Below are 21,060 nucleotides of genomic sequence, written 5' to 3'. Positions count from 1 at the left end.
TCACTAATTTTCAGCACCATGCTGAGGGTGCAGCCCTCGTTAGAGAATGTCAAGCAGACACTTGACTGAGCCCCCGTTTAAAGCTGTTTCCTAAGGGCATATTTTTTCTCAAATTCGTGCAGAGTTTAAACTCAAAACACGGTTGCGATGTTAGTGATTGTGCAGAAAAACTCTTGAGATCCTGTTCATCTCCCAGCTGCACATCACTGTGGTAAATATTAGCAATTATCAATAACTGTGCACTTTTGCCCCATGAGCACCAGAACCGGCATCTCCTCATTTCTCATTCTGCTGTCAGCCCAGCTGAGCACCCTGAGGAGAGCAGCACCCAGCAGAGCTGATGTTGGGATGCTTCATGGCAGGGCCTGGGAGGAGCACAGACTTATCAAATGAATTCTGAAGGCCTAGGAGAAGCCAGGTGTCTGGTTCCCACTGTGAGAATGTGTTGATAACGGTTAAAAAATCACCACCTGCCATGGTAGGCTACTGATAACTGTGGAATGCTGTAGCTGGTGTGATACATGAGCACAACTGAACACGTCATGAGAGTAGCTCGTTTTAAACTCAGGCAAATCATGGAATCATTAAGGCTGCAAAAGACCTCCAAGGTTAAGAGCAACCTTCCACTGAATCCCACCATACCCACTAGACTGTATCACAAAGTGCCACATCTGCTTGTTTTTTGACCACTTCCAGGCATGGTGACTCTGCCACTTCCCTAGGCAGCCTGTTCCAATGCTTAATCCACTCTTTCAGTGAAGACATTTTTTCTAATATCCAACCTGAACTCCCCCAATGCAGCATGGGGCCATTTCCTTTTGTCTTGTTACTTGGGAGGAGAGACTGGTCCCCACCTTGCCACAACCTCCTTTCAGGCAGTTGCAGAGAGCCTCCTTTTCTCGAGGCTAAACACCCCCAGCTCCTTCAGCTGCTCGTCACAGGACTTACCCTCTAGACCCTTCACCAGCTCTGTTTCCCTTCTCTGGACACAAAATACTCGGCATTGTTTTGAACTAAAAGGAACCCAGTGGCACACAGCTGTCTTGTGCCATAAATCCTCCTGGAGAGCATTCTGCTCTAGTCTCAAGCTACACATTTCTCATGCTTTTACATAAGCCAGTTCTGCTACCCTGGTGCAAGGGTGTACTTATTCCCAGGTTTAAGCCTCGGGCTTTTCTTCTCTATAACATTTTCTTAAAAGAACAATCAGTGATGATGAAAAACTAAAGACATGTTGAAATCAGGTATAGGCCCAGACATGCTGTATCTTCCAGTTTTAGTTTGCTATTTATACATTATGTGTTACATCCTTTACACTTAAAGAGTTCTATTCCCTTTTTTGTTTTGTTTGAAAATATTAAAAATTAAGGAAATTAGTGACCTGCTAGTCTAGTACGTTATTCTTCCACTGAGTATGTTCAGCACTGCATGTATTTTTTTTTCCAAGAGCACTGTAGCTTGTAAAGTTTCAGTATGCTCATTTTAAATAAGGTTCCCTTTAGAAATCATTGCTCTAGGGAACTGTGGTTTTTGGAAGGAAAAATAAGAGCACACCCCACATGATACTAACTTTTGGAGCAATTTTATTCTGCGTTCATTTAAATCTGCAGATTTAAAACTTGCCTTTAAATCAATCAATTCCCTGACAATTTGTGCCCTCATACTCCTATAACAATCTGCTCTTACAAGGTAAATCAAGTTGGTCACAAACCTCACTCCAGCCATATGGCAGGTGCATGTAACATACCTTGAACTTCCTGGAGCCACCAGTGCATGACTTTCTACAGGAAGAAGGGCAATGGTAGACATAATTTTTCCATATTGTTTTAATTGCATGGCATTTAGTATTGATATTTTTAGCTCTGTCCACACAGTAATTATACAAATTTCTCCTGCAGGCCTCCCAGAACATGAGAATTCATCTTTCTACTCACCAGTGACAGCCTGAATCTGGCTCTGGATGCCAAACCCAGCTCTCTCATTGAGGTGGACAGGAAAAGCATGTGCTCACACCGTGCCTGAGCTCAGTGGCAGCAGGTAAGCGAGGCACCAATGCAGCAGGACGACACTCTGTGTCCAGGCAGCCCCGGCCACCAGCTGCCAGCGAGATAAAGGCAGCCGGGGCCTCCCGTGTTGGGTGGGAATGGTTCAGCTGAGGACACACTGCAATGCCAAGTGAGCAGCTGCCTGGGAAGGTCACCGGCCTCGCAGCGAGCTGGCAGCTCTTGGGCTGCACATGTGCTCTGGTGGGCAGGGAAGGCAGCGGGTGCCTGATACGGGGCAGGACGGACCCTTTTCACGGCTGGGAGCTGTGTGCAGACCTGCTATCGAGGCTGCCAAGGGACCGGCCAAGGCCTGCCCTCGAGCCTGCGTGTCCACGGCACAGCCATCGCTGGGGCTGCAGATCCGTGCGCAAAGCCCTCCCGAGGAGCAGCTGGAGCTGATCCGCCACCGGTGCACTTGCTGTGGGGCACAGTCCGCACGGCAGCGGTTTGCCGAGATGCTGGCCTGGGCCTGCCGCGGACAAAGTGCCCCGAGGCACGGCCCCGCAGCCGAAGCGCCTGGAAGACGGGGCCGAGGCTCAAGGTCTGGCCCAGCCCGAGCGAGGGAGCCGCAGCCACGCTGCGAGCCCGGGCGCGGGGCCGCGGCGCCACCTGTCGGGCAGGAGCAGGGACTGCGCTAGGCCGGGCTCGGCGGCGCCGCCGCAGCCGCGGGCAGAGAGAGCGCCGGGCCTGGGCCGACGGCAGCAGCGGCGTTCCCGGAGCGCGGCGGGCGCTGCAGGCGGTGTGGTACCGCGACACGGGTGGGCAACATACAGAGATAGAGGGGGAGAACGGCGGCGCTGCCCCGTGAAAGAGGCCTGGCGGGCGGTTGAGGAGCCAGGCGGTAGCGTGGCCGAGTGGTCTAAGGCGCTGGATTTAGGCTCCAGTCATTTCGATGGCGTGGGTTCGAATCCCACCGCTGCCAAGCTGTTTTGTCCCCGCCGCGGCGGCTCCTTTTCGTCGCCCGCACAGCGGGAACGCGGGAGCCGCCGGCGGGGGCGGCCCGGGACCGGCACGGTGAGACCGTCGCTGAACGGGCCGGACACTCCGCCCGCGGGGCGGTGGTGCGGGGCTTGGAGATCTCATTCTTTAAAATCAATAATAGAAGTTGTGATATGTGCTAGGGAAAAGGGATTATCCACTGTGTGAGCCTCTTGCTTTAAGAATAAAACGAGAAACACTGTAATTTTCAGTGGTTCTGCCTTTCTGCCCCACTTTTGGGTTACAGCACCCCGACCTGCGGGCCTGGCACTTGGGCTTTGCGCCTGCCCTGGACTGAGGGGAGGTGCCAGTGTTGGCACCTTCTCCGGAATTCTCAAATCCGTCCATGATCACTCCACCCCAGACCATGATTTCTCAAGCTCTCATCCCTAGTCCTTTCCCAAGCTCTCTTACTGTTTGCATCCTGCTCCTGGTGTTCCTTCTCCATGTTGGAAAGGTGCAGATGGGAAGGAGATTTCTCTGATAAATTCCCACTGTGAGTAGTGGATGGGAAGGAGCCAGAGCCTCCCTGACCGTGCTTTTAGGTCCATTGTAGCTGAACAGTAATTTGAAAAGCACATTGTTCACTTTAGCTGCTGCAGGGATTTGCTCAGTACAGCTGCTGTACTTCAGAAATTTGGTGCTTTAAGTTCAGCTGAGGAGCAACTGAACTGTGTTAGTTGTTACCCCTAACTACAGGAGGTGAAGGAAGCTATACAAAGATCTGTGCAACCCATAGTGGCAGATTCCTCTACTGTGACATAAATACACTTAACTAATGTAGCTTACTAATGTAACTTCCAATTTAACTAAAATACCCAGTTTTGACCCGTGAAAAACCCTACCAGCATGTATCCCCTAGCTCTGCACCAGGGGCAGGGCAGGGAGCAGTTCTGGGACATTGTGCAGAAGCACAGCATGGACTTCAGCAATGTTTCAAGTACACTTTTATTTGCCCTCAGATGCGGTGATAGAGCTAATTCACAAAATCACACTATGTGAAGTCTCTGTAGGCCTGGTGTGTGTTATTTGCAGTAATCTGTTCTGTCTGTCCCTTTGCTTGTTCCTCTGTTCCCCAAGGTAGTGAGTCATGACAGAAGCTGTGGTCAGTCTTTCTCCTTATTTCAGCTATTTTTCTTCACTGGTGATGCACTGCAGGCTGTCTGCAGCTCTTGTTCTTTCTGCAGGTTCTCATTTACTTCAGCAATCAATATGGAAAGTTTTGGGTTGAAATAGACGCAACAATCTTGACTCTAGTTGTGTTTCGGTGATTTGGCAATTATTCTTTACTGTATTTTAATTTCTCAGGTCCAGCCACTGATCTGTTATGATTTTGTTTGTAAATTTAAAAGTAGCTGCCAGTAACTATTGTGGAGGTTAGAATTATCCGAGTGGCAGTACTGTGACTGTGCAGTTTATGCAGGTCCGTGTCGTCTTTCTTTAAAAAAATGCAAAGCTGAAAGGCTATCAAGTCTTAAAGAAAGAAAAAACAAAACTAAAGTAACAATTAAAGTAAGCAAAATATTGAGGAAGAGGTAATAATTCGAGGGTTGTGGTCTGGATTTAATGTAGTGGTCCACAGAATCAGCGAAGTCATACTTCAGTGGGTGGTACCCCAGCTGAGTCCGTGCCTTGTCTATTCGAAATGTGTGAGTTACAGAAATGTTCTGTACCTACAGGGCAAAAGAGTCAACATAGAAAGCTATGAATACACAGGCAACTGGAACAAACTGTAAATGGTAGCGAAGACACAGTTAAAGGAAACATAAAATATAAAAGCCCCACAACGTTATACCAACGTCCTATGAGTATCGCACACATTATTTTTAAAATTGTCCACTCAAAAGGAGATTCTTGAAAGGACAAAGAGGCATTAAAAGATGCAAAGTAGAATCTGTAAACATCCACAAAAAATGTTCTGCTGTTGTTCTCTTGCTTAGGTACTCAAAGAGGCACATCAAAGCCTAAAGGCCCAGCCAAGCCATGCAGGATACTGGCCCTTGGAAGGGAGGAGCTGAAGAAGCCCCTCCCAGATTGGAAGCATAAAGCTCTTTTCCAAAATCATGGCAACAAGCAGAATACGTTGCCTAAATTGTACACAATGCATGTATTTGCCTTGGAAACTGGAGGCTGAAGTAACGCTGGGTGAATTTTACTTTCTACCAACTTAATCTTAAAAGTCTCTCTCATATTAACATGTATGGATCCTGTGAGAATTAAGGGGAGTTTACAAGCACAGACTTTACCTCATTTCTGGTCAGCAGTGGGGGCAGGTCAACAAATGGTCTCAGAATCGAATGAAGGTGTTCCATGAATGTGGCTGCATAATAAAAGATTTCTACTTGAGGTAAGAACAGTAAGTTGCTTTGCCATTATGATTGTGACAAATCTCACACTGTAAATGCTCGTGAAGGATAATCACAGACCCGAGAGCTTGGGGCACGCTTACTAACACCATCAAGACTACTTGCTCACAAGGGGCTGGATTTAATTTTAGTTATCGTGCTTGTGGGAAAAGGGTTTGTATGGTTGGGCACAGATCCACTGAAAAGGTCATGTGGCTTCATAGAAAATATGGTGACAGAGAACTCAGTTGGATTCTGTCTGAGCTGCACAGGGGATTTGATTCTAGAGAGAACAAGACATTTAGCCATGCAGCAAAGCAGATATTCTTCAGCATATTTCATAAAGTCATGGAATTTTACATTTAACTTTTTTTATAATTAACTCCACAAAGTTATAAATCTGTTAGGTCCTACATAAAACCTGTTTTAGTGGAACTTGAATAAGAGATCATTCTGGTTTCAACATACTGCACAGAGCTGAATTTCACTCTGCTGAACACTAGGTGAGCCCACAGCATATTCTTTTTATACATGAAAATAAAAATTGTGGGCAAATGAAATACAACAATATTATATTACAGAGGAATGAGGGTAGCATGGACAGGAAAGAGAAATGTTGATAAAATATTTTACCTGATGCATAAACGAAGGAAGTAGGAATACGTATCCATGGCTTACTGCAACCTAATCTTTCAAACTGAAAAAAATTTAAAAAAAAATGAAAAACCCCAGAAACTTCAAACAAGTTTGAAAGTTTCTATATAGAAGATATTTGTGGAAATATTTACTGTTAAAAGAGAAAAAATAATCATTGCTCTTACTATTTTTAATTTTTAAGGGGATTCCAGTTAAATGTCACCCACAGACACTATGTCATTTTCAAATGTCAGTCTTAAAAGAAGGAAAAAAAATTATAATAATTACTTGAAATGTCATGGTGGGCTGATACCTAATTTAACATCATGACATGTTTAGGATTTTGAGCCTATCATTAACAATTAAATGGTATTTTGAAACGAATGAATAGTTGAATACTTAAGACATATTTTTTGCCCACCCAAAGTACCTATTATTCCCATCTGCATGCCCCAAAAATGAAGCCAATAACAGCTCAGGACAGGGTGCTGGTGTAAATGGTCCTTTGGCCTCAGGGAAGACGCTTTAATGTAGTATTTTGGGTGAGCTTTGTTACAGTGCTGATCACACTGAAATTCAAGCAGGAATTAAACCCACATTCAGAGAGTTCCATGTGGAACTCACACCCAAAGCAAACATACGAAATGTAACATGCACACAAAAGCTGGAGTTGCATACAGTTAAAGAAATTGATGTATTTGAAGATTAATATTGCACATACAAGTGGAGTTAACCATTCAAAAAGGTTGGATTTTTCGCCATCATGAATGAAATACACCTGGCCACTCTGTTAAAGAGGTAAAGAAGAGATAAGTCAGCAAAAATAATACTGCATATATATTCACTTCTTTTTCTTTATCTCACTCCTTATGAATAGCTTAAAAATAACACAGCAATACCAAGTATGAGTGGATGCACACACAGGTCACAAACTCTCTGCTTGTGTTTCAATCAGTTGCACTGTTGTGTGCAAAGAAATTGGTGACCAAATGGTTTGTGTGATTAACATGCCTTGGAGTAAATGATTTATTATAGTTGTGCCTGTTCAGAGTGGCTGTACTGACTGTGCAGAGACACCACTGGAGGTGGTGCTGGATCTCCTGGTGCTGCTGGCAGGTGTTCACCAGAGGGTGGAACACGTTCTGCTCTGGGTCTAGTTAAGGCTCACTGGAATCCAGAAGACCCCTGTGTAGCCAAGGTCTACGTTCCTGCTTTCCTTTTGCTTTTAGAAAAAGTAGTTTAATCTACTTTGAAACTCTTTCTAATTTACTCTCAGGGCAGTGCTTCAGGTGAATAAAAACCTGATTTACAAGGAGGAGAACAGTTGTAACTGGTTTTGAAAGCAATGAACCCAAATGAAATGTGCCTCTGTTGGCACACGGTATGGGAAGAACTGATCATCACAGTTCAGGACATTAAATCTGGACCTGTACAGGGGAATGGAATGAATCTGCCTGAACTTGCAGTTTCATTTCCAACATGGCAAACATTCTTTGCTCATCTTTCAGAAATGACAGATATTAAATTTTAAAAATGCAAAGATGGAGCTATTCTTACAGAACTGAATATTCCATCTCTGAACCAACACCAACAGCTAACACTGTGCCCCATCCCACATTGCTTGTAGCACATTTATCAGCTGAAAACACAGACAACAACGTAAGCTGAAGGACAGTAACACTGATTACTGCACTGGTTACTACAGCACAGGTTACAGTGGCAGGATCCACTGACACATGAAATCTGTGGTGCTTTTACTGTGTACTTACAGCTATGTAGCTCTTTTCAGGGGTGAGAGCTTCAGCAGCCAGAATATGAGCTTGTACAAAATTCTCAACATGTATCCAGTTCATTTTAACAGTAGGGTCCCCAAACTTGAAGCTAAGTAGCCTTCTCTCAATAATCTTCTGTAGACAAACAAACATTAAACCAAAGCAAAATGGGTTTTAGAATGAGCTAAAGTGCACTTTCTTGTCCAGATAAATGTAGGTTTATCTCTACTTAAAAAAAAAAAATAAAATACATGAATCAATTAAAAATATTCAAGAGAACTTCTCATGAGAAAATGTCAAAAAATGTATTGCAATATGTCCTGAATTTACAAAAAATACAAGTCTGTTCTAGGGATAAGTAAAATATTGTATGGAAAGGTAAGATACACTTCTAAGTGGATCAAAAGTATTCACTAAATTGTATCAAATTTATCAAATATCTTTGGCTAGGAAAAACTGGAAGGTACACTTTGGCTGGAAGGAAAGTGTCATTTTCATTAAATAGGTGAATTTTAGAAACTGCAAAACATGACAGTTGCATAAGGCCTTAAAATTGGCTCAAAACAAATAAGCTCAAAATCAAATAGACATTTAAAAATATTATATTTTTTTAAAGGGGCTAAAAAACCCATCTCAGATTTAACTGAAATGACATTTTGCATTCTTAAAATTATTTACAAGATGATAAAGTATGTTTTAGCTGACTCTAGTATAATTTCCTACCTCGGCCACAAACCAAAAATATTTATTATGTGGTCAACTTGAATCTGTAATTTCCTGAAAGCTGTGCATAACTTTGTATTACGCTAATTCTTTTAAAATAACTGGCTCACAGAATTCTACAGGGATCATGTTCCAAACATCATCTGTTGGCCTTGCAGTTTAAAAGCCAGTGAAAAAGAGCAAAATGTGAACACCTCAGCTGCTGCCCTTCAGTAACCTGTTGTACCAGAGGGTGCTTCCAGCTCTGGAACCTGCTTCATTGGACAGTGAAAGCTGTTAATAGTTGAGAGTGGAAATAAGATATTTTGCTGTATCCCTTTTCATTAGTATTTTAAACCATTTGGTGTAAGTTGCATGTAAACAGACATTTGAAATATCATGGATTGGCCTGAATCTTACAGTAATCATTACATTATAAAGCTGGATTTTCGTGTGTTCGTATTTCAAAAAAAAAGGCTTTTTAAATCTACACTCTTTACAGATATAATGCTTGTTAAAAAAAGTTATAATATCCTCAGCAGACAATTGAATTGTTGAATTGCTACCCAGTAAGACCAGTCAATTTATAATAAAAATAAGTGATGCTCCTTTCAGCTTTTTATCCATATCATAGAAAACTCTGCTGGTTAAAAAATTCAGATGACATACTGCTAGCCTTGGCAAGTGTCTCTGCTCTTCTGGTCCATAGATTCCTGGTGGGCGAAGAACACACGTATGGAGTATTCCACCTCCTAGAACATGGGATAAGACCATTCTTAAGAGAGCTTCACATGACTACATTATATGTTTGGATGAACCAAAGGCTGTGGCAGCAGAACTTACTCTGAAATAAATTCATTTCACAACCTTAAAAAACAATACATACCAAAAGGTTCTGCATTAGTAGTTGGATATTAAATTGGGAGAATCAGAGCATGCAAAACAGCAAGATAAGATTCAAAGAAGTCTTGCAAGCATAGTTGTGTTGCTAGAAAATACCAGATAGTTAAAAATCACTTTCTGATCAGTCCCTTGTCCCTGTGCCAGAGCAGTGAATGCATGTGCCAACTGTGGTGATGAGTTTGCTGAAGTGAGCAGATTATTTGAAAATCTATTGGATAGTGGAATGAAACCAACTAATGCCACACAAAACTATTGATGGGAAGCAGTGACTTGTTAGCAGTACAAGGTAGAGCTGAAATGTTCCTTCAACAGCAGGTGCAGCTCCCACTGGAGGGAGGTAGAAGCTCTTGACAATTTCAGTGGGATCATAAAAGTCCAATCTTCCCAAGTACATCAGTTGGCTATTCCATCACCTGCTAATAACTGTTCTTAATAGTACTTGTAAACATATAAAATACTCAGTCTTGCTATGGCACAGGATCAAAATGGTATGTTTGGAACACTGAGTGGTTCTAATTTCATTGACAAATGCAGAAATGTGTATTGGTCCCAAAATTAGGAGGGGCTTTGATGTGAAGTGCTGCTAAGGAAATAAAAGGGAAAAAAAAACCCCTTTCTTATTTTAAACCAAATAATTTTGTTGGGATGGAGTTCCCATCATGGACTTTCTACCTCTTATAGCCCTCTGCAAGTATCAAGTGAAAAGTCTTTCCTGTAAGTTGTCCACAGCTAAATTTAGCTCAGTATCACTTGGTCACATAGAATCAAGTTGCACTTTACATTAATTTGTTTTGCACTGGCAGTTATAGTATCTCACAGGTGAGCTTAAGTATTCAAGTGTATAACTGGCTTCTTCAGCATGGAAAACTTTGGGAAGCACTAATAAATAATTCCAGGCTCTAGGCTCAGGTGGCTATTTCAGATTTTAATATATAACTTGAGGGGGTGTGTGGTACGTAACAATTGAATCAGCATTCATGTTTTACTTATGTTGCATGAGACAGTGACATTAAACACTTGGTTTTGTTTAATTTATAGCTTTCTTATTATTTTTTATTAACATACTGAACTTACTGCTACCATGCTAAAACCCTTTACAGACATTGTGGGAACTTAAACCAATTAAAAGTAACTTTTAAGTGAAAATACTTTTGTTTGTGAGAGAGGCTTGGTAAGTTAATTTCATAACTGCTGGGCAGTCTTGTCTACTAAGGATTGATACAGGACACAGGATTTTGGGGATGAACAAGAAGAGGAGTAGTAACTTCTACTATGAATTCATGCTCAGACAAACGTACCTGCTAGTGGAGATCCATTAGCTGCTAGTATCATTTGTTCTGCAATTGATTTGGTTCTGGAATAATGGTCAACGAGCTACAGAGAAAAAGCAAAAATATTTGTATCTGTTCCTGAAATGACAGGGCAGAGAGGCATCTCTTCTTCACTAGTCTTTACTTAGCAGATGGCAACAAATACCTCAAAATACAGAAGTTGTGGGGTATTAGGTTCGGGGTAAAACATGAATATTTCTAGGGTAAGGAAGCATTTTTGTGTATGCAAATCTGTTTAATTAATTTCAGCACATTTGAGAAGCAATAAATATATGTATGCTTTGAATGCTGCCAGGAATGTAATTGATCACTACTTTGTAATCCGGATTTCTTCAGGTAACGGAAAAGTCAAAAGCCAAGTTTTGAAGTCATTACACTTGGTCTGAAGTATCCTGTCCACTTCGATGTGGCATTGTCCCAGAAAAAATGTTATTCAAAATGTTATTAAAAATATTATTAATATTTTCTCTCCATCTCTACTTCTTGAAAGACTGTGAAGTACTTGATGGAGAGAAGAGGCACACAAAAAACAACTGTGTGTGCAAAGCAGCCAGAAGTACTTTCTCTTTTTTAATTAAATGCAATAAAACCATATAAAAATAGGCTGCTTTTCTAGATCAGCTCTACATTCAATATATGTCATCCTCAATCAGGGAAAACCAAAAAAATCATATTGATAATAAATAGCTAAAGAGAAACCAAGCCATATAACACAATCCTCATGTCCAGGTGGAATATCCCTGATGTTAGTGTGACATACATTGTGCAAGTTATTTTCCAAAATCAAGGCCTTAATAGGAAAACAAAGAAATATATACTTTGAGGTATATAAAACTGATGTGCCAAGGTTGTGAATAGTATCTTCAAAGAGTATAAAGAGTTTTCTTTTTTCTTTCATAGAATCACAGAATGATTTGGGTTGGAAGGGACTTCAGAGATCATCTCATTCCAAACTGCTCTTCCATGGGCAGGGTCAGGTTGCTCAAACTCTCATCCCACCTGGCCTTTCTTGTGCCTGGATTCTGGCATCTGGCAAAACACTGTCATAAAAATTCCAGGCTTTTTCAGAAACACGAAAGTAAACAAAGAGGAAATTTGAAAATACACTACAACAAAATACCTTGTCAATTGGGAAATATTGCAAAGATTCCTCATCCCCGTCTTCAATAGGAAGCCCTCCAAACACCACATTCACTGAGCTGGTGTAGATCAGCCGAGGGATGTTTTGTTGTTTGCAGGCTGTAGCAATGTAGAAAGTCAATTAATTACTGGAAAATTATATGGGGAAAAAGTTTGTGTGATGTTTTTTCTAAGAAAGTGTCAAATCTTAAAAGAGAAAATGCTTCCATTCTGTGACTGGGTGAGTTGAAATGCAAAGTGTAGGATATTTAAAGGGAAGACATCAGTGTAGAAGCAAGTGCTTTACTCTCTGGCACATGCTGAGCTGGGCATCAGGGCAGAAGTCCTTCTGCTTCAAGGGCTGCCCACTGCCTGTGCACAAGGTATTAGCAACCAGGTTAGCTGCTACAAGATACACAGAGAATTGGTTAACTCCTTACATGGATACAGATTCCCACATCAGTCAAACAAGGTGTTGAAAAGCTGAAGTAGTAACTACAGTGCTGGCTCTCATATCACACTTCATGGCAGGATTGAGCATATCCCCCCCTGTGATGTGTTTCCTCATCTTCTGCCAACAATGTAAAGTAGTTGGTAACAAATAGAGTGTGCCAAAAAGGCTAACTGGCTTTCTCTAAATGGTTTATGATATTTGATATGCTGTACTAACACCTAATGGCACAGTTAAATACCTACCATTAAGGATGAATCTTGTCCCGTTAATGTTTACAGATTCAATCTCTTCTTTATGCAACTAAGAAAAGAAATTGTGCATTTAAAAATAATAATACATATTAAATTCAATGAGGGATGTTATAAATATTCCCAAATAAACATAATTTAGTGCTTTAATTATTAAAAATGTAATTTGGACTGCTGTTTCAGACTAATCACTAGTCTGAATTACTAATCATCACTCTAATCATTATTTTTAAATTATACCTGTATTTTTCTTGTATTTTTACAGACTAGTTTGCTTGAAGCAAAGAGAATTGTGGTGCTTCTAAAAATATGTGTCTAGTTATTATATATCTTGCAGCAGTATGTTAAATATCTGTGTTTCAGTAGCACTTTAGTGACCAGTTGCCTCTAACCAGAGCAATTCCAATTATGCATTGCTCAGTGGCAAACAATGAGTGAGCTGTTCTATCCAGACAGGGTAATTACTGAAGTTCCTCTTATTAAATAAGGTAAGAAAGGGTTATGTTTGTTTGTGTGTGTGTATGCGTGTGCTTGTAACTCTAATTATAAAACTGTGACTCCAAGTCCTACATCAAGTGCATCCTTGCAGCTTTTTACCCAATGGCAAACAATTAAAGACTTGAAATGCTGTTATTGTTATAATTCAGATATATGAAATAATTTATAATTTAGTTCAGGTTTTATTCTTCCAAGTGACCTTACACCTTAAACCTGTGAAGGTTTAGGGAAGGATCAGGGTTTCGGAGGGAACCAGCCTCCCTTGTCCTTTCTTTTATCTTCACAACATTTCAGAACTTTTCAATGCCATTTCCATCTCAAACACCTTCCCAGGTGGAGCGTCTAATGGAGAGGAAATCAGTCTGCAAGCAGCCTGCTTGCAGCTGGCACTCCACTTTGCACAGAGCAATTTACCAAAACACCAGGGCAATAAGAGAGAAAATCTGTCATACAGTGTTACAGCATCAAGTCTCTCACCCTCAGTGTGGGCAGTCACACAGAAAAAACCAAAACTATGTGGACTCACTTGCTCTGTTCCTGACATTCCATATGAAGCTACATGAAACACACAGTCGGCCCCTTCACAGGCTGCAAGTATGGCATTGTAATCCCTGATATCTGTCTGTAATACATAAGAAAAGACATTTGATTTGAAATCAAAGCTGCAGGTGAGCATTTGTCATACAGTGGGTTAGCACAGAGGGAATCCATATATATAATGCATACATAGAACTGTACTTGCTGTATGTCCTGGGACTCAAAACTGGGCATACCTCAGTACTTGCTGATAATTATACATGTCTTCCATACAACCCAAAGGACTTTAAAGACATTCATTAAGGTTCACAATACTCCAGTGTTTATTCTACAGGTGGTTAAACTAAGGCCTACATGAGGGCAGGATCCTCAGGAGTCAGGAGTGAAACTGCTCTGTTCATTACAGGTTTTGCTGGTTTCTTGATTTCAAATATACTAAAATCCATTCACCAAAACTCATGTGGGATATTCATGCAGTTAAAAAGGTTACTGAAATTTGAAATTATTGGCAATTAGGTATTTGGATTCTGTGAAAACTAGTAAGACATTGCAGAAAAGGCATTATGGAAAATGAAATAACTTTGACTGTTTGGAAAATATTATTTATCATACCTGGATCCACGCCACTCCATTGGGAATCAGCCACATAGGCTTGTGTATGTCACACAGAACAACAGAAGCTCCTATGTTGGCAAGAGCACATCCCAGCTTGTATCCACAATAGCCACCACCTCCTGTCACCACGGCTCTCATATGGATTTTATTGTGTGCTCCAGCACTTCTGTTCCATTTGCAGTCAGAGATTCCGCGAGAGGGTGTTGCTACTACACTCATTGTAAGTTTTGTGTCAATGAAATACTGCCTGGCACTACCAGATACATGCAACAATTCCTCCTACATGGTGAAAATTGCTCCATAGCACTCCTGGATGCAGACAATTTCAGGGAATTTCATGTTAACAAGATCTATTCACAGCAGCAAAATCTGACTTTAATGCAACCTGTTTAAGAGAGAAAGACAAAAGCAAAACAGAATTTACAGTCCCCAGTTTACTGCCAAGGCAGACGTCTGACAGAAGTGGTATTTCCAGCTTCTTTCTAAGTAGCAGCAGCTGAACATAAATTAAGAATATGCTGAGTTGTTATCACTGGCAGTCCTGGAGTTGAGATAGATGACGATTTCAGAAGGGAAGAGGGATGCCTGGATCCTTATGTTATAACTTTAGAAGGTGTGTCAGAGAACAAGGCTATAAAATCCCTTGCTTTTGAGGGGAACTCGAATAAAATAGCTGCTGTGCTATAGAAAAGGTTAATAACTGCATTAACAAAAAAATGATAGTGAATCACTTATTTCCTGAACATGGGAGTTCTTGCCCTTCCAGGGGTTCCTCACCGGCAGTCAGGACATTTCAGAGGCTGTGACTACCGACTCTTTCCGACACCCCCCCGTCCGTGCCCCGGCCGCAATTAAACATTCAAAGCCACCCGAGTCCCGCCAGGGCTCTCTGCATCTCACTTGCAAATCGGCCGGGCGGCAGCGCAGGGACTCGTGCTCGGGCCGGGCCCCCGCCCGTCCCCGCGGCCCCGGGCGGCTCCCGCGGCCGCCGCCGTTGTGGCCGTTGTGGCCCGGGGCCGCCGGGGCCGGCGCGGGCAGCGGCCGCGGGAGCCGCTCCGGGCAGCAGCGTCCGGCCCGGCCCCGCCAACAGCCCCGCAGCGGCCCCGCAGCATCCCCGGCGCCCGCTCACCCCGCAGCATCTCTGACATCCCGCCGCACCCCCAGGCTCCCACAGCACCCGTGGGTCCCACTCATCTGGCAGCAGCTTTAGGATTGCCAACTTTCCTGAGATATTGCTCGTCCCACAGCATCCCTGGGATTCTGCTCGTCACACGGCGTCCTGGTAGCCCACAGCGTCCTGGGGATCCCACAGCATGTCACGGTATTCCTGGGTTGCCAGAGCGTCCCAGGGATCCCACAGCGTCCTATGGTGGTTCTTACCTCCAAGTGTCTTCACACAGCTGTGACTGCTGCTCAAAAGCATCCTGTCGGTAGCGAGGGCTCCGGCCACACTGAGGTACCTGTTGAACAGGTTGTTCAGGAAAAAAACCACCACTTCCTGCCTACTGGTTGGACAGTCGGTGGTGGGACATGGCTCAGAGAGATGCAGAACTTCTGAGACACCTGTGAAACAGCAGGAGTATCCAAAGAGGCGCAAATAAACAAATAAGCGCTAAGGTGCCTTTCCACCTGAGCCTCCCGGTGGTCATTCGAGCCTGGGAGGGTGTGAAAAGGGTCAGGAGATGCAGAATTTCAGTTACCCATTCCAGGCAGAAGTCAAGCTTTGAACACGTTTACCTCTTTCCTTACACCTGTGCCATGTCTGAACGTTCATTAAATTTTAATCACTTAAAGACACACTGCAGTTATGTTAGAATAGGAGTAAATCAAACAAGAGCCAGCTTAAACTGAGACTCAGTAAAGACCCACAGAAATAAGAGAGATGGCTATTCCCAGCTGGTACTGAAGCTTCAGTACATTGATTTGTCTTTCTTACAGAGGCCAGCCAGGTCTGGGGGAAAACTCAGTGGCCTCATCCTGAGAAAAGCTGAATAATGCCAAGAAAACTGATGGAAAAGTGCATTTCTGGTCCTGGGGGTTAAGATGTGATTGACGAATGCTTTAAAATCACGTAGTGTTAAGATCTGGTTGAATGGTGCTCTCCAGCCACGGGAGAGATCTGAGCACCACAGCTGATATTCTTTAGTTTTACAACATGAAAGGAAAGGATGCTAAAATGAGTTTGAATTTTGTCTCCACCTGGAATGGTTCATATGCTGCAACGAAGTACTTATTTTTGACTAGCAACAACTCAGATTGTAGTTGTGAGATTAAGGGGTGTTTATCTTATTTTTAAGTTTGCGTTTCTGTAAGTAAACTGAAATCGAGATTATTTGCCAGTCCCATTTGACATCCAGTGTAGCCTACCAGCTTTGTTTTGGTCTGTAGGCCAGCTTTCCTTGACATTATTGCCACATGGTGAGTTTGACTCTTTAATGACACAAATAAGATCTTCACAGGTCCTGTTGGAGCATCACTGAGCAGTAGAATCGTGGCCGGGCAATAACTTTATGTCCAAAATGACAGAAAGTGTAAATCCAGGTGTGATTGTAGAACCAGCCCCAGGCCGATTCAGTGACATTGCCACCTGCTGTTCCCCAAATTTACTGTGCCCTTGGTTCTGTGAAAAACGAGCTTCAATCTTCGTAAAATTTTAAGGAAAGTTTAATAAAAGGGACAATTAGGAGATAACAGCACAAAGGGTGTTATGGCCGGGTCTTTCGGCAGAGATCCAAAGGCACAGCTTTACATCCAAAAGATAGGCTTTAAAAGTACATCGCTTATTTCGTATTCATCACCGTTATGCATCATTCATTAATTCTTTGGAGTCGCTGAGTATCATCTTATCAGTCTTATCTTTTTCCTTGGCTCCATTCCGTCTGGTTTTGGGTTCTTTTCTTCTGATAAGATTTTCCAGGAATGTGAAGACCCCCCCAATCCTTGCCAAACTGAGCACCCAAACTACAGACATTCTACAGCATTACATTACAGAACCCAGGCAAAGCTTTTCCAACATTAAGGAACATGAAAAAACCACCATCACAATCCATTCATAACAATGATGGAACATGCGAAAAGCCAATACCACAGTACATTTAGAACAGTTCCTTCCTGACTGAACACTTTTCCAAGGGCTGCAAAGTTGCCACACTCAGGCACGTTGCTGGAAGGTGTTCTGAGTGCCAGGCTGTGTCTTGCATGTTAAATAGTGCCTGCTTTTGTTTTCCAGCTGCAGGACAAACAGGGCTTTCATTAGAAATGCTGCTCTTTCCCCCAGGAATTTTGGGTTCCTGGCTTGGCTGCTCTAACCTTTCTCCCCCCCCCTCAGTTATCCAGGCACACCAAGTGTTCAAACTTGTTGCATTTATTTGCCAGTGCTCTCCTTTGGTAGCTCCCTTTTCCTTTGTTCTGTTCTACCACAGCTCCCAGAGCAGTCCCTACTGAGATCTTCCCTTTGAATAAAAGCCCCTGGGATTAAAATCATCAAAATACAGTGATCATAAAGAAAGTTCTTCCAAAAAACACTCCCAGTGTACCAGGGTTAGATGTGGTGATGCTGGATCCTCCAGGCCAGTAGGAAAAACCTCCGTTTCTGGCTTTCTTATGGTGCTGTTTTTCTCAGAGGCAGAAGGGGAAATTGAGATGTGATCTTTAAAGTGAGGAAATAAATACCACTTGTAGATATTTCCTGGCTGCAGATTATGTGGATTTTAGAAGACAGCAGCTGCAACAACTCTCACAGCCTCCTTTGACACCAGCTTAGACTCTTTTTGCCTGTAAAGTTAATTAGCTTATGTCAGTTTACAGTGCAAGGTGATTAAGTGGTCAGCTTGTCCAGTTTCATGAAAAAACCACCATCACATGCCCCTTTGGAATTTTAAACTCTGCACTCGAGAAACTCCAGCTCAGAGCAAGAGCTAAGGTGCTTTGCTGTTAATCTCTGCAAATCCAGCAGGCAGAGTTGAAATTCACCCTAACAGGGATTCAGCTGTAATCTCCTGGGACAATGACTCTGCACAAGCAGACATCTCAGCTGGGGCTGGGCTGGCAGGGCAGCAGGGTAGAGGGAAGTGCCTTCCTTTTGTCAAGGCAAAGTTTGAGATAGGGAGCTGGGCTGGAGAGCTGCTATCCATATGTGTTATTCCAAATCCAAGCTCACCAGGATTGAGAAATGCACTGTGGGGAGTCCTTGCCATCCTGTCATGGTCCTGAGTTAGCCAAAATATTGATTAATGCTTCAGCTGAGGAGCTGGAATGTATTTTAGAAATAAACAGAAAGAGCTTAGATATCAGTAAGAAGCTCAAAGAATTCTGAAGTAAGAAAACTGTAATATGTATATTTATGGCGCATATTCCTAGTAAAAGTTGCAGAGTAACAAATGAAACAGCAGATGTGATGAGTAAAGGGCAAAGGCTGGATCATTCAGTTATCCAGAGAAACATCATTTCCTGATTTTAAAGTAAGGTTGTTGTAAGTGAAAATCAGGAAATAAAGCCTCACCAGGAGCACAAATGCTGAGCTGGAGCACCAGCCCTCAGAGAGGAGCCCATCTGGATGTGGGAGATTCCAGCAGGAATGGCTGAGGTCATTTTGTAGGGAAGAAATTCCTCCCTGGGAGGAGGCCCAGAGAAGCTGTGGCTGCCCCTGGATCCCTGGAAGTGTCCAAGGCCAGGTTGGACAGAGCTTAGTCTCTTGCTGCCTGTGGTGTCTCATAGGTTCTCCCACCATAAGAGTTGCTCATCCCTTTCTTCTGGTTACCCTCCCCCAGAAGAGCCACTGTTCCCCTGAGTACAAGCAGACAGACAGAAGGACGTGTACAGCCATGAGTTGCCTGGGCAGGCATCTAATTTCCTGTGAGTGGAGGGAAGCAGGAGGCCGAGCCCAGGGGAGCTCCTCACTGCTGTGAGGATGCGTCAGGTCAGGACATCCTGCTGGGCTCATGTGCTGCTTCCTCCTGGGCCTTGTGCCCAATTCTTTTGCAACTGAGCCCAGACCTGGTTCCCCTCCTGTTTTGGGACTTCCCCCACCTGTATCATGACTAGACTGGAGAACTGTAACCGTTTGCCATGCTGGAAGCATCCCCAGCAGAAGCAGGGCCAACAGGGAAGGTGAGGGAGAGGCCGGGATCTGGCAGTGGGGGATGCTGGCCACCGTGTCAGGCCGAGGGCTCCGGCTCCGGGTTTTCGCTGCAGCTGCCCCGAGCAGGCTCCGGCTCCCACGCTCCGCGCCCGGTTTTGCGCGCGGCTGCGCTGCCGTGTGCCGCGGGGGAGGCTCCGGCTCCGTCCGGCGGGCGGGCGCGGATCCGGTGCCGGGATTTGCCCGGGGCCGGCTGGGGGCGTTGCCGAAGTTGTGAGGCGAGGGCGGGCCCGGCGCGTCCTTCCTGCGGCCCGGCCGGAGCAGCGTGGCCGCGGCGTCTCCCTGGCACAGGTACCGGCGCTGCGCGTCCGGACACGGCGCGGGGCCGCCGCCGCCGCCCCGCAGCGCTGCCCCGCTGTGTCCGTGTCTGCGGGAGGGAGGAGGGGAGGGAGAACGGCAGCGAGGGGCTGCGGGAGAGCAGCCGTGACCCGCGGCCCGGGGGTGCCAAGGGTAGGGAACGGGGTCCCGCCCGGCCGCAGGTGCCTCTGCCCGGGGCTGGGGAGACCCGGCCGGGGAGCGGCCCTGGGCGGGCGGGGCTGCGCCGGCGGCGGTCGCGGTCCGTCTTTTGCCTCTGTAGGACTCGGGGCGCCGGGCTGGAGCCCAGCGAACCCCGTCCCGTGAACGCCGAGGGCGGGCCGTGCGCTCGGGGAGCGTTCGCCAAGGGGCCGAAAGGCGATAGCGCCGGGTTGAGGTGTCCGTGCCCGGTGCCAGCCCCGCGGCCGCCGGGGGCCTCCCGACAGCGCGGGCACACCCGGCATCGAGAGGTTCTCCGGGGCCATGGGCAGGGGACCCTGGGAGGGACAGACGAATTTCTTGTTTTAACAGAAAGCCGTCTCCGCAGATACTGCTTGCAAGTCGTTTTACCTTGGTTTTAGTGGGCCCCGTGGTGTGGGGACACTGTTGTCACATAGTGCCCATACAGGTGCCTCATAGTGAAGAGTAGTGCAGGTGAGAGCCCTAAAACTTGGAGACTCTTGGCACTGTTTCATGCTCGTGTGATCTCACTTCACCTCAATCCTTACTGCTCACATTTTTTCCTGATGGTAATGGAATCACTTCACACAGGTTATTCTATACCGTTAGGACCATGCCTTATTCCCCAGAGCTGTGATAGCTAATGAACTGACACTTTTTGGTACTTTTTAATTTCATTTAGCAGTGACATGAGAAATTTTCATTCCTACGTGACATAAGGCTGAGGTGGGCCTATTGGTGCATCCTCCTAGCTTGGGATGCTTCAATCTGATAGCCAGTTGTGATATTTACAGAAAGTAAAGCTGGTAAATAAGCTTAATGAATTTCTTAAGCACATGGAAGTAAACTTAAAAAGCTGGCAGCAAGGCTGCTCAATTTGCAGTTACTTACATAGTTCTCTTTTGAGAGTATTATCAACCATTTCAAGGAAAGAAAGGAGAATAGTTCAGTGAAAAGGTGAACAAATGGTTGGAGAAAACAAATGTGTCTTTAAGAGTCTAAAGGTATAGAGTTACGACGTACAGTACTTTTGGTGAAAGCTTGCTTTATATTAAAATCGCCAAGTTAGCCTTTTCTGAGTCTCTTTTTCAACAGTCTTCAAGTAAACGAACAAGCTTTAAAGCATCTGCTTACTGAAGGGAAAGAAGTTCTCACAGAGCTGTCCTGGCTCTTCATTTGGGGAGAGGAGTGGGGTGTCAGCTCTGATGTGTTCTACAGCAAGACATTGTTGCTTACAGGCTGTGTAATCCTTTCATTGTAGAATTT

At 44.3% G+C, this 21,060-nt stretch overlaps 1 protein-coding gene and 1 non-coding gene across 2 annotated transcripts; one reads left to right on the top strand and one right to left on the bottom strand.

The window, feature by feature from the left end:
• Positions 1-2,885: 2,885 nt before the first annotated feature.
• TRNAL-UAG lies at positions 2,886-2,967 on the top strand. Its single transcript has one exon. It is a non-coding gene; the product is annotated as a tRNA-Leu (tRNA).
• Positions 2,968-3,952: 985 nt separating this feature from the next.
• Positions 3,953-15,075, bottom strand: LOC116452151 (putative short-chain dehydrogenase/reductase family 42E member 2). Its single transcript, XM_032126345.1, has 11 exons — positions 14,181-15,075; positions 13,558-13,653; positions 12,528-12,585; positions 11,833-11,951; positions 10,680-10,755; positions 9,148-9,230; positions 7,774-7,911; positions 6,726-6,791; positions 6,002-6,065; positions 5,270-5,343; positions 3,953-4,696 (listed from the first exon to the last, which is right to left on the bottom strand). The coding sequence occupies exons 1-11, from the start codon at positions 14,400-14,402 to the stop codon at positions 4,439-4,441; spliced, it is 1,254 nt and encodes a 417-aa protein (XP_031982236.1). The 5' UTR covers positions 14,403-15,075; the 3' UTR covers positions 3,953-4,438.
• Positions 15,076-21,060: the final 5,985 nt, after the last annotated feature.

The sequence above is a fragment of the Corvus moneduloides genome, chromosome 16 (assembly GCF_009650955.1).
Source record: "Corvus moneduloides isolate bCorMon1 chromosome 16, bCorMon1.pri, whole genome shotgun sequence".
Classification (NCBI taxonomy): Eukaryota; Metazoa; Chordata; class Aves; order Passeriformes; family Corvidae; genus Corvus; species Corvus moneduloides.
Note: the sequence above shows the minus strand (reverse complement) of the source record. Positions and strands in the feature narration are given on the sequence as shown.